Below are 12,400 nucleotides of genomic sequence, written 5' to 3'. Positions count from 1 at the left end.
CAAAATTACCAAGGTGGTGCTCTGCAGTATATAAATACAGGCAAATCTCTCCTACAGGCTTTTGAGCGCTAGAGAGGTGGAGACAAGGATTGAAGAAGACTTTTGTGAGGTTTGTTTGGCATTGAAGTTGATTTGGGGCATTTTCAGATTTGTTAATTTCTTTATTTTGTAATAGTTTGTAAAGAGTTTTTTCTTTGCATGGAAAAGTGTGTAAGCTACTTCCAAATAGGAATAGCTAGCAAAAGTAAGACATGCTTTAAGAATTGCTGTTTAATGTACGGGTGAGAGTTTGTTTTCCAGGAGTCTCTCCTTCTGGTAACAGCCTTTGATCTGTAAAGACTCCAGAGGTTGATGTCATGTGTTTATTTCCTCAGGCGGGAGAGGAACCGGCTGGTGGAAGCTCAAGACGCAGCCAGTTTGCCTCTGAGGAGCAACCCAGAGCAATGTCCCTGGCTGGGGTAAGCTGTCTGGTGACAGGAGCAGGGGGATTTCTTGGCCAGAGGATTGTGCGCTTGCTGCTGGAAGAAAAGGAGGCGCTGGCTGAGATCCGACTGCTGGACAAAGCCTTTAGCGAGGAAGCGCTCGGGGAATTTGGAAGTAAGTACCATCTCTTAAGGACTACGTGTTGCGGGTGTATGAGCTGTTGTCTCATGTGGATAGCTTGGAAGTCTTTACCTCTCATCCAAACCAGTTTTTGCAAATAGAGGTTTTATTTCAAGGAAGGCTTGCTTTATCCCTTCCTCTTGCACCAGCAAAGAAATCAGGCATAAAACATTTTTCAGAGACAGACATTTATAGATTGTTTGATCCTTGAGCATTGAGTGTTTTTGCAGTGCTAACCCGGTACTGCTCCAAAGGAGAAGGAAAATAGAGGAGAAGGAATATGGGTCTTTTTTCCAGGACTTTTGCTGTGAGAAATTGCCTGTTCTGGGAATCTTCCTCCTGGCTTTTTGCTCAAAGTTGCAGACATTCATTTGCTTTTATCATTGCATTCAAATTAGAAAGGCAGAGTAGCAATAGAACACCCAGTAGCTTTCTTAGGACAGGAAATAAATTGCTTTACCCTTTACAAATGAAAATAGGATGCAATTTGTAATTTTCTCCTATGAATACACAAAGTATAGCATTTGAATGAATCATCCAGTTAACCAGGGAGGTGAAAGTCTCTCATGAGGAGTGCCTTTCCTCACCATCTACCCTGTGGCTGTTAGGACCTCTATAAAACATCACTCAGAAACTTAAGCTAAGTAAGTCCCACAACCATTGCTGTTTGCTTGAACTTTAAACAACACATAGAAAAGAGAAAGACAGTTTAGGGCAAATAGTCTGACTGGACTGGCCACTGAGTCAGACACTGCTCACAACAGGACACTGAATCTTGTTGAGTAATCATTGCATTTCCAAGCAAAAACTATCCCATAGAAAGCAGGGAGCATTGCTTACAGCTCAGAGGACACAGAAACCATTGCTGAAGTAGAAGCAGCTTTCCTAGTGGATACTTTCTCATAATCACTGTAGGCAGAAAAGGAGACTTGAGTTGAATTCATTTTGTATCTCCCACACACACATGCTTGTTCTGATCCCTGGGCAATAGTTTGCACAGATGGAAATCAAGTTTCTCCCTGCTGTTCATTTCAGTCTGAAACCACTGTCTGTCAATCATTTTTTCTTTCCTCTCCCTGCTTCCAAGATCACCTGCAGCTTTCCTCTTCCCCAGAGCAAAACAAGATCAATCTGCTGATTCCTGACAATTAGCTGATGCTGGTAAAGTGAACCAGGCCCATATTGTACTTAGCATGACAACTTCTGCTGGCTAAAGTAGAATGGAGGAGCAGCTTTCCTACCTCATATCACACACAAATTGCAAGCCCAAATAAGACACAAAGCAGCTATACAGCAGATTTCTAGTGGCTGATACCAATTATACCTGTGATGAGCTTTAAAAGGGACATATTTCTTTTATATTTTTCCTGAAAGCTTTGATTTGCATGTATAGAAACTTCAATTTTTCCAACGCCTGCCCAGGCACAGTGGCTACTCTGAAGGAGCCACATGTGAGCATTTACATTGTAAAACTATGTATGGCAGTCCTTTGGATTATTGCAACCCCGCAAAGCCTTACTCATGGAGAACATCAACCTAAGGGCTGTACAAAGATTAATGTTTATTAAAGCAAATTTAACTGCCAGGTGCTTAACAAAAAGCCTAGCCCCATAATCTGACTCTTTTGCACCCATGCAAGTAGAGGTCAGTGTAAAGCTTCTGGAAACAGAGCCCTAGGAAATGAATGCACTCTGTAAAATAAAAGAACATAAGAGAGCGTGTGGCAGTGACTGTGCTGGGCAGTAACTCTAGATTTAGGAACATTTTGTAAATGTTTCACAGATTTTACATCTCAGACCAACTGTGATGAAAAAAAAAAAAGACCCTCAAGCCTGTTGCCTCAGAATAATTGTTAAATTAATACAGGATTACATTCTAGTGTGCTACAGAGATCATGGGATAAAAACATTGTAAAAGCTGCTCTGCTCAGTTCCAGATTCCAACAGCTGTCTCTCTTCTCCGTTAAAGACATGGGATGAAATCCTGCCCGCTCTGGAGCTGCTGACACAGCACTAGGACACAGCACTAGGGCTGACGCTAAAAGCTGTATAAATTAATCAGGTTCTTCTCTCATCTAAAACGAGCATTTGATTGTGCTGGGAGAAGACAGAGGACGCGCCTCTGCTGCGGCTGCTTCCCCGCTCCTGTCTGGGGAGCCCTCCAGTGCAGGCACAGCAGGGGCTGGCCAGAGCGCTTGCTGTAATGGCAACACCTACTGTAGGACATGCTGAGAAAGTCCTCATAGCTGCACCCAGGCCAGCAGACCTGCCGGGAGAGCAGCATCGCCTCCAGGAGGTCAGCCTCTGCTGCCTTCGGTTTGTTAATGCAGTTTTGGGCTGTATAAAGGATGCTTCTGCCCAGCAAAACTTATGGAAAAGATAGCTCTGAGACCTAGAGCTCCACCAGGATCACACACACTGGGTCCTGGGAAGGCTTCAAAAGCAGGAGTTAAAGCAAGTCAGGGCTGAGGTTGCTCAGGAGAACAGCCTTGAGAGTTTAGATTCAGACCAGAAGGATGCTAAACATGACCCCACAGCACAGACACTGAAATGAAGCCAGAGCTGGATTTAGAAGAGGCACAGTAAATCCTGGCCAAGATATATAAAAAAGATGTGTCAGAACTGAAAGTAATGTATTAAAAGAGCTGCAATATGGGCAAGGTCAAGGGGCAGAAAATAGGTGTGAACGCAGCTCTGTGCACACATGCTGTGGGTGGAGAGAGATCATTCATCACCTTAAAGAGAGGCGCATGCAGTGCCTGGCTCTTTGGTATACTTGGATTATCACTTTTAAAAAGAGTCAGTCAGCAGAACAGGCACAGCTAAAGCTATCCCTGCTGTGAACTTTAGAACAGACACACCTGAAGGAAGCTCCAGTTCCTTGATAGCAGCGGGTAAGAGTTTTCTTTTAAACAACAACAAAAAAGAACGAACCATGGTGAATATTGGCTCCAAAAATATGGTAGGTAATTCAACATAGACTTCTATAGCACTGTAATTAGCACTGGAAAATGCCTTCTGTTTTGCTAGCCTTAAAATAATCCACTCCTTTCAGTGCTCTTCTCAGGATGCTTGCAAGGTCTTTTGCTTTGTTTTCTGTTGCCCTTGCAGAGTTCCAGGGTAAGACCGAGGTGAAAATCCTGGAAGGGGACATCCGGGATGTGACGTTCCTGCACCGTGCCTGTCAGGGCACCTCCCTTGTCATCCACACGGCTTCCATCATTGACACCTTGGGCCTCATAGAGAAGCAGCTGCTCTGGGAAGTCAATGTGACAGGTGAGCGAAGCACCTTTCCCAAACCCATGTCTACTGTGTCCTGATCATCATCTACTCAGGAAAGGGAGCACCCGACCTGGTTTTCTGAGCCAGATTAACTGGATTGTTCTGCATCTTGCACAGCCACACCTGTGAGTGAAAAGCATGCCTATGTGCAGCCCCTTAGAGCTCTAGACCTCTCCACACCCAGCGTGCACTGGTCTTCCACTGCAGGACCATTTACTCTAGTCAGCACTCACACATGCCCATCCTGAGATCTGCACAGGCCTGCCTTCAGTGAGGATAGCCATAATACCATGCTCAGTGGACCTTTCTGGAAGCAATTAACCTTCTGAAATCCCAATGCATATCTGAGAAACCAGTTCTCATACTCCCTCCTCATGAAGCATCCTGCCTGTTTTCAGTTGTTACAAACACTGTAGGCTTTGGCTGCAATTACAGCAATCTTGCACTGCTAACATCCTACCCCCTGTGGCTCTCTGCATCCTATCCTTTTTCTTCCTCCTCTTCTCCTTTTCCTCCTCTTTGCCATTATGTCTGTGTGTGCATGAATTCAGTTCAGAGGAGCAGGTGCTCTCTCACCTTGATCTTATCATTAAATATCCCCCATCAACCTCAAAGCTGTGTGAAGGAGGGGTTTCAGTGACTTCTCACTCAGTGATGGGACCTCCCTTTCTACTAAGGAACTCCTGTTCCTCGTCAGCTCAGATGAAGGGGGAAGCTTTTGTCTAGGCAGTGTGGCATCAGCTGCCAGGAAATTTGTATGTCCTAAAAGAACAACTTCATCTCGCTCCCTGTGATCCCAAGACCCTCTGTGCCTTTCAATGAACTGGTGCTGTCTAACCCACATGCACATTGACCTCCCTGGCTGTACTGCTTCAGCTCCTTGGTGAACACCTGGGGAAGATGTTCTTACTTCTGCGAGTAGTTTTCCTGGTTCTTTGTTCCTCTCTGCCACTGATACAAGGCTTCTTCACGGAAAAATAAGAAACATACCCCTACAGGCACCACATTAACAAATACTGGCTACTCACCAGCGTTCATAGCAAGGGAGCGTTCTTTGTAGTTGAGTTGTCTTTTACATGCACCTTGAAAACAGTAGGATGGCATTTGGGTTGTTTTTGATTGGCTGTACATTCAGCTTTCTGCTTTCTGCTCAGTCAAAGCCACAAATCGTCAGTCACCACAAATTAGAGCCCAGCAGGCAGCTTCTTAGCTCCCTGCCAGGAGGGAAGAGCAGAAGGGCGAGTTCCTGTAAACCTGTGCATTGGGTACTATGACAAATACATATACTGGGGTGGTAATTCAGAAAGAGGACTTGCAAAACTCTTTCTTTATGAACATACTCCTGCTACAATCTGTCTTTCACAGCAGAATGTGTTTCCTAACCTATGGGGGGAAACAAAAACCACAACATAAACCTAGACAAATGTTAAAATGTCCCTAAAGCAGAAAGCTCTCTAGCTCTGAGCTAGAGTCAGAGCTAGAGAGTTCAAGTCTGTCCCATCATTTCTTTTGGCAGGTTTAGGCTTAAGCACAAAGTAACTAGCTTTTCATAAACCTTTCAGATCTCCCCAAACAGAGTGTGCCTGTGAGTGAAGTAAAGCCCACTGGGCCAGTGAGGGTTAGCTGATAACTTTTGGTAGAATGAAAGCACACACCAGACCTGCTCCTAGAGCCAACTGACCCTAAGATCAGTTCCCTATTTGCCTCCACTTCCATTCTGATGTTTTGGCTTTCTAACCAGCCAAGACACTGCTTGCTACATAGACTTGCAGGATTAAAGTTTTGGTTCTCCTTGAAAACAGAACTTATACATTACAAATGTGTCAAGAAATCAGCTGTCGATGTTCACAACCGGAACAGAAGCAAACAAGTGCAACTCGCTGTGGTGCAGGGCTTTCCTCTGCCTCACACGAGGCACACGTGTGAGGCTTCAGTGCAAAAACAGCTTTTTAGAAGGGGAGTAAATTTTTAGTTTGGAAGGGAATTAATAATTGAATATAATCCAAACAAAAGTACCCTGTGTGAATCAGAACCCCAGCCAGAAGGGCTTTGCGTGCAAGCAACACTTAGAGACCTGCTCCATGACAGATTTACTTCATTATGTGTAAGCATGTGAGAGATGCTCAAATTCCCATTACTGTAAGAACCTTTTCAGTTTTTACATACAACTTCGGTTTGCAAATAAAACACATTTTATTTGGGTGAATTTGATCTTGAACAGATACCAACTGTCAAGATAACTTTGTTTGCTTCATTTGATTTTATCTAGCCCTTCTGCACTTTATTAGTTGCCCTCACTTTCTAAACAGCATTGATGGCAAGAATTGAGCTATTAGTTTTTAAAATAATATATTTTGTTAATTAATGTTCCAGATGAGCCTGGCTCGTGTGTCACCTAACATGTTCCTTGCATGAACTCACTTTTTTCCTGGCTGTGTAACCTTTTTTTCCTTGCACTTCTTTAGTGTTTCTTAAACTTCTTTCTTTTTGTCGTTCAAGCTTAGAAAAAGGAATTTTGGTGCCCTAACAATATTCAGTTCAATAATTCTTTGCATTTTTCACTCATTAATGGGTCCACGTTTTGCTGCCAATATTCCTTGGTTCTCTGAACCTCTTTTATTCATTATATTCTCTTTAGCAATGCTAGCCTCGTCTGCATTGTTCTGCCCTGAGTTGTCATAACAGACTGAGCAGACTTCTTAGATCATTTCTATGCCTCACTGCTAGTGTATGATTTTATCCCTTAGATGTTAGGCCACACCCTTGTGATATCACATCAATCATTTTGGTTTAATGTTCCTTTGCCAAAGACATTTTGGAATGTTTTTAAACTGTATCTTCTGTTCCCAAGTCACTGGCCCTTTCACACATAATCTCTCTCATTACACCATGCACAACAAATAAGGCAATTTGTGCCTCAAAGCTCAGAAGTAAAAGAGAAGAGTCTACTTGCAATTAAACCAGTACAACTGATTAAAGTATTTATATCCCCCTTGAATGTTCTTTCCTAGCTTAACCCTCTTGGCTATTTGAAAGGTCCTGAACTTGCCAGTTTACCCCTACTCCCCTTGATGAAAGCATTGTGATAGGATTTTAAAGCAAGAAATCCTGTACTACTGCAAATAAAAACCTGAATATGCTGAAAAAGGAGGCACACATACACAAGCATCACTTTGCTCACTGCACTTTATGGTCTTTGATTGCATGGTATTGTGCATTGTCCATAAGATCTCTCTCTTCAAGCCCTGTATTGAAGCCAATTGAATAGTGGATAGACTTGCACTGGGCGAAGCTGATTTTGGAGCAAACCTGCAGGTCCCACATAAATTCTCAGTTAATGCTTAGCAAACCACCCAAGAACATCCACAAGCCTGGAAATCGGGGGCTTCAGCATACTGGAGTGGCAGGGGCAACTTCTGAAGGTTCTCTGCCTTAAGCCAAGTCAATCCAACCAACAGGCACAAGCCCCTGAATCTGTGACCAGTATCCATGCTAACCTAAGCAACAGTAAAATTGGACTCTTGGCATAAAAATTCCCCACAACATGCAATTCAGACCAAGTGTTCATCCTTGTTTAACACTGGCAGGTGCACTGATACCACTTAAATACAGATTCAGAGCAGATTCAGCTTCATTGAACATGTTGCCCAGTTTAGGACAGGATTCTTCCAACTGTAGAGAGGGGACATCTAGCCAAGCTCAAGCCAGGGATGCTGTTTCTGATCTAAACCTTCCACTTTTTCCAGCTTGGCTCTAGACTGACTTGCATGTTTCTCTTTTGAAGGTACACAGCTACTGCTGGAGGCATGTGTCCGCTATAACATCCAGCACTTCATATATACTAGTACCATAGAAGTGACAGGCCCCAACTGCAAAGGTGACCCAATTTTCAATGGCGATGAAGATACAGCTTATGAGAGTATGTCAAAATTTCCTTACGCCCAGAGTAAGAGGCTGGCAGAGGATTTTGTGCTGAAAGCAGATGGCCAGGTGCTAAAAGATGGTGGCACGCTGATGACTTGTGCCCTGAGATCCATGTACATCTTTGGAGAAGGATGCCCATTTCTTTTGGGTCATCTGGATAAGTGCCTGTTGAACAGAAACGTTTACCTGCGCTTCTCCAGGAAGGAGGCTCTGGTGAACCCCGTGTATGTGGGAAACATCGCCTGGGCACACGTGCAGGCAGCCAGGGCCCTGCAAGACCCGCAGAAAGCCAAGCATATCAGGGGGCAGTTCTACTACATCTCGGATGACACTCCTCATATGAGCTATGCAGATCTGAATTACGAGCTGACCAGGGACCTGGGGTTTGGGATTGAACCCCAGCTCCCCATGCCTCTGACAATGCTGTATTACTTCTCGCTGCTGCTGGAGATTGTGAGCTTCTTGCTCCGGCCCTTTGTCAGATACATCCCCTCCACCAACCGTCACCTGGTCACTCTACTGAACACCCCATTCACCTTCTCTTATAGAAAAGCACGGAATGATTTTGGCTATGTGCCCCGCTACACATGGGAAGAGGCGAAGCAGAGCACTGGTCAGTGGATTGCCTCCATGGTTCCACAGAGAAGGCTGTACTTGAAAAGCAAGGCTGCCTAAATCTTCGGAGGAGCTGACACCTGGCTAAACAAGTAGGGCCTTGAGCCAGAGGAGAGCTGGGTGAACAGCAGCAGCAGATAACTCAAAGTGTTTAAATGGAGACTTTGTGTATCAGCCCCCTCATCCCCCCTCCCAATCCACAGTAAATAGAAATGAATCTTTCATTTGTTTGTTGAGTACAGGCTGACCAGGGTGACTTTACTGCACAGGCCACATCCACTTCTATATCTTGTGCAGCACAAAGACATTGCTTTAGTATGACTCCACACAGCCCATGGTGTGAACACATCAGCCCTCCTTTTCACTCCAGGGCACCTTTAAGGCTTTTGTAAAGCACTATTTATCCTAGAACTACGATTACACTTTACAAATATATACTACTTAGCTATATATTTACAAATATATACTACAAATATATACTACTAAGCACTCAGCTCTTTCTAGCCTTATCAAACACAGAGTAGGTAGAAGTCACCTGATTGCAAAAGCTGTTACAAATCTTGCTCACTTTTTCAGGAGTATTGTCCAGTTCCACGTGCCATTCACCTGACAGTCAAACTTGAGAGCAAATCTGGGCCCTGTAAGCATTGCAAGGCTGAAAGTACAAAGTAAGTGAGGCATAGGTTTAGTTAGTATGGTGCATGGCGGGAGATAAGGGCAAGATTTTGTCAGATAAGGGCTTCCTCACCTATTTTCATTTTCCTAGTTACCAATTCCAATATTGCAACAGATCTGCTAGCTGCCCAGCAGAACAACAGCTTCGACAAGGTAAAGAGGAGAAAAGTACTGCAGGACAACAGCTTGGTCTCTGAAGGGTTTCACTTGCAGAGTCATGCCATTTGTGAACTCTGAAGAAAAATAAACAGTGCTGAAAGCAAAAAAATCACGCTATTTCTGGGTTTCAGCTGGGAACAAAGGCGAACTTCAGCTGACAGCTGCACGTGTGCTGTCCTTGTGCTTTTCTGATGGCCACGTGAGTTTCTGCAGAATGTGTGACTTGATTGTCAGACCAAAAATGTAGAACCTGTCTGAATAAATAGATGTGATCTGCTGTTTGCTTCTTAAACGTACAGCTCACTTGTTGAGAACAGCTCTGAAAGGTGGGAATGTCTCTGTTCTGTTCAGAGTGGTGTCACAGAAACATTTTATCTGTTATGTACTAGTGTAAATAAGTCACATTTCCAGAGATGTTGGCAGCTTAAAGTCTGCGTTCAGCTATTCAGTGCCCTGGACATTAGATACTCCCAGTGCCAATATCACTGTTTTCTTTACTAACATGTTGGGTGAAGTATGTGAGATCTGAAGCAGAAGAATAGCAGCCACCAGAACTTCTGCTCACACTTTGGGAAGACAGAAATAAGTTTTCCAGGCTCCCACTGGTGGCTGTGTAAACACTTAGCAAACTAATACTTTGAATGCCATCCTTTCACAGATAACCACGTCAACGTCTCTACCCTGCTCCACTGAGCAAACAGTACGCTGAACACCTCCATCAGAGTTCCTCCTTTATTAGTGAGCACATGGATCTATCGCCTCCTGAAGGAGACCCATCCCCAGCCCCTTTGCCCCCTGCCCTCACACCACAAGTCAAACCTCCAGGGTCTAGCCCCCCTGCTCTAACCCTATACCCTACTGCCCTCTGATGGGAGCTCTCTTCCTCTCCTGCTCCCTCCATTGATGCTTTTCCTCTCCCTTCATGTTCTCATTCTGTCTAGACCTCTCTGGCGACAAATCTGTTTAGCTACAGTCCCTCTGTTCATGTATTCTCCCCTTGAGCCTCACCATTCACATTCTTCTCCCTTCAGTCCCCTACATTGTTGGCTTTTTTCTCACCAGATGGCTCTTTTCCATTCCCCTCTGTACACACTCAGTTCGCCTCCGGTTGCCTCCATTTTGGTTTCCATTTCCAGCCCCTTCCGGGCCTCTTTGTTTACAGTCTTTGTCCCTCCAGTCACCACCATCCATACCTGCTCCCTTCCCGTTACCTGCTTTCACTCTCTTCCTAGGCAGAAGGCTCCGAGCTGGCCATAAGCCTCCAAAAGATTCCCAAGTATGTAAAATCCACAGACCTCTGAGTGCTGCTTGTAAAGCTACTGATCAGCTCCATATACTTACATATACACGGTTATTTCCGTTGCCTCCAGGATGGAATAAGGCTCTTTCTCCTTTGTGTAAGACAAAATACTTTTGAAGGCGATTATCAAACCCTGCTTAGAAAAGCACAAAGAAGGTGTTTAACACAGTAACACCCGTTATTTTTCTAGGCTAGTGATATTTCATTTTACAGTCCAGTGTAACGATGGGTGCAGCCGTGGCTGCTCTGTCACTGAAGTAGGAGTAGAAAGGACAATCTGGGCACATGGAAATAGAGCAGGAAAGGAATGTGAAGAACAACAGAAGCAGAGCAGCTATTTAATAGGGGAAGGCACTTAATACATTAGAGAGCTGGAATATTACAACACGAACCAGAAAACTGGGACATCTTTGCCCAGGTTTAACAGAGCTCCTAAAATACCTACAGACGCTGCCAGAGCAAATATAACACAACTCTTCTGCAGTTCAGTAAGTGACTCATTTCATGAATACAGGCTCCCATTGCCAAAGCTTACTTTGTCATTTCTGCCTTCTCAGTAGGACAGTGGGACATTTTCATCCCTCCAAGGGCCATGCCTCCAACAATCAGATTTCTAAGCATCAAATTCCTCTTCTGCTGAACTTCCTCCATATTTTGTGCTACCACATCCCTTCCTTCAGTCTCCATGACAAGCTATTCCTGCTTACAGGAAGGTTATTCCCACTTCTGTCCCTACCCTGCCACCCTCCTCACACCTCATCAGCATCACACTTACTGTGACAGGGGACCTCGCCTCTCCTTGGTGGTTTCTTCCTTCATTCAAACACACCATAGAACTTACGACTGACTTTTCTTTAAGGCAAGGCACCAATGCTCATAGACCCAAGGGGAATGCTGTCCCGCTGCCTGTTTCAAGTGAAGTTTACAGTGCTTGTCTTGGTTTGGAAGCACTTCCCACACTGAGCACACATAGAAGTTTTTCTCCTGTATCCAGAGTGCTTGTCTCCTATAGCATCTATAGCCTTGGAAGAAGTTGTTGAGGTGGATTTTTCCTCAGCCCTCCTAAATTTACTAGTTATATATTTACAGAGAGAAAGTCATTACTTTTACAATGATCTCATGTACTTGGAACTCTCTGTTCATGGTGTGCTATAAATGAGGGAAGGGAAATAAGAAAATGTCACCATGGGAGCTTGATCACCCTTTGTCATAAGTGTTGTGATAGACTGTGATAGGCTGCAAAGCGACCAGGTCCCACTGCAGGACACAGACCCCGGCTGGTATCTGGATGCTCTGTCAGCGTCTCCCTGCTGGGGCAGGGAGCAGGAAGATGTGCTCTGAAAGCCGTGCTGGCTATCGGGGCCCAGGCTGCTGGGGGCAGAGGCACCGAGGGAAAGCTTCCTGCTGTAGTGGAAAAGCAGGTGGGAAGTGGCCACTGGGCAGATGTGGGTGACATCCCAATGTAAGGACCAGGCCTGCACGCTGATCTCATCACCCCTTCACAAGGAATGTCATGGACCGACTGCTGGGTGGGTGAATTGTTTCTTAGGTGTCCTCTTTCTGCAGCTCCTGGACTAGGGCACACTGGTCAGAGTGAGATCTGAGCCTAGTGCTTACTCCTCGGTGGCGTCCTTTGCTTGGAAAGGAAGGAGTTTATGACCAGCTAGGAGATAGGAGTGATGCTTGCTTCGCGCAGTTCAGCTCTGCTGGTTCTGTCGGTCTATGCCTCTTACTACCACAAGATGGTATCTTAAGCGATAGTTTCCCCTTGTTCTGTGAAGCCCGATTGAATATTTTGACTACTGAGTTTCTGTGTTCCCAGAACCTGTGCTTTTATCACATG

At 44.8% G+C, this 12,400-nt stretch overlaps 1 protein-coding gene across 2 annotated transcripts; it reads left to right on the top strand.

The window, feature by feature from the left end:
- Positions 1–392: 392 nt before the first annotated feature.
- Positions 393–9,629, top strand: LOC115601668 (3 beta-hydroxysteroid dehydrogenase/Delta 5-->4-isomerase-like). Of its 2 annotated transcripts, XM_030471983.1 has the most exons (4): positions 393–597; positions 3,714–3,878; positions 7,669–8,421; positions 9,000–9,629. In XM_030471983.1, the coding sequence occupies exons 1-4, from the start codon at positions 444–446 to the stop codon at positions 9,044–9,046; spliced, it is 1,119 nt and encodes a 372-aa protein (XP_030327843.1). In that variant the 5' UTR covers positions 393–443; the 3' UTR covers positions 9,047–9,629. The 2 variants fall into 2 exon arrangements, with proteins under 2 accessions (XP_030327843.1, XP_030327842.1); XM_030471982.1 differs by lacking the exon at positions 9,000–9,629 and having other exon boundaries at positions 7,669–8,645.
- Positions 9,630–12,400: the final 2,771 nt, after the last annotated feature.

The sequence above is a fragment of the Strigops habroptila genome, chromosome 2 (assembly GCF_004027225.2).
Source record: "Strigops habroptila isolate Jane chromosome 2, bStrHab1.2.pri, whole genome shotgun sequence".
NCBI lineage: Eukaryota > Metazoa > Chordata > Aves > Psittaciformes > Psittacidae > Strigops > Strigops habroptila.
The sequence above is the reverse complement of the archived record's forward strand: the minus strand, read 5'-3'. Positions and strand labels throughout refer to the sequence as shown.

Excerpts from the sequence above, each read along its gene's own strand:
- LOC115601668 (XM_030471982.1), top strand. The coding sequence starts at position 444 with ATGTCCCTGGCTGGGGTAAGCTGTCTGGTGACAGGAGCAGGGGGATTT. Across the intron at positions 598-3,713 it reads AGCGCTCGGGGAATTTGGAA|AGTTCCAGGGTAAGACCGAG; the intron begins GTAAGTACCATC and ends TTGCCCTTGCAG. Across the intron at positions 3,879-7,668 it reads CTGGGAAGTCAATGTGACAG|GTACACAGCTACTGCTGGAG; the intron begins GTGAGCGAAGCA and ends TCTCTTTTGAAG.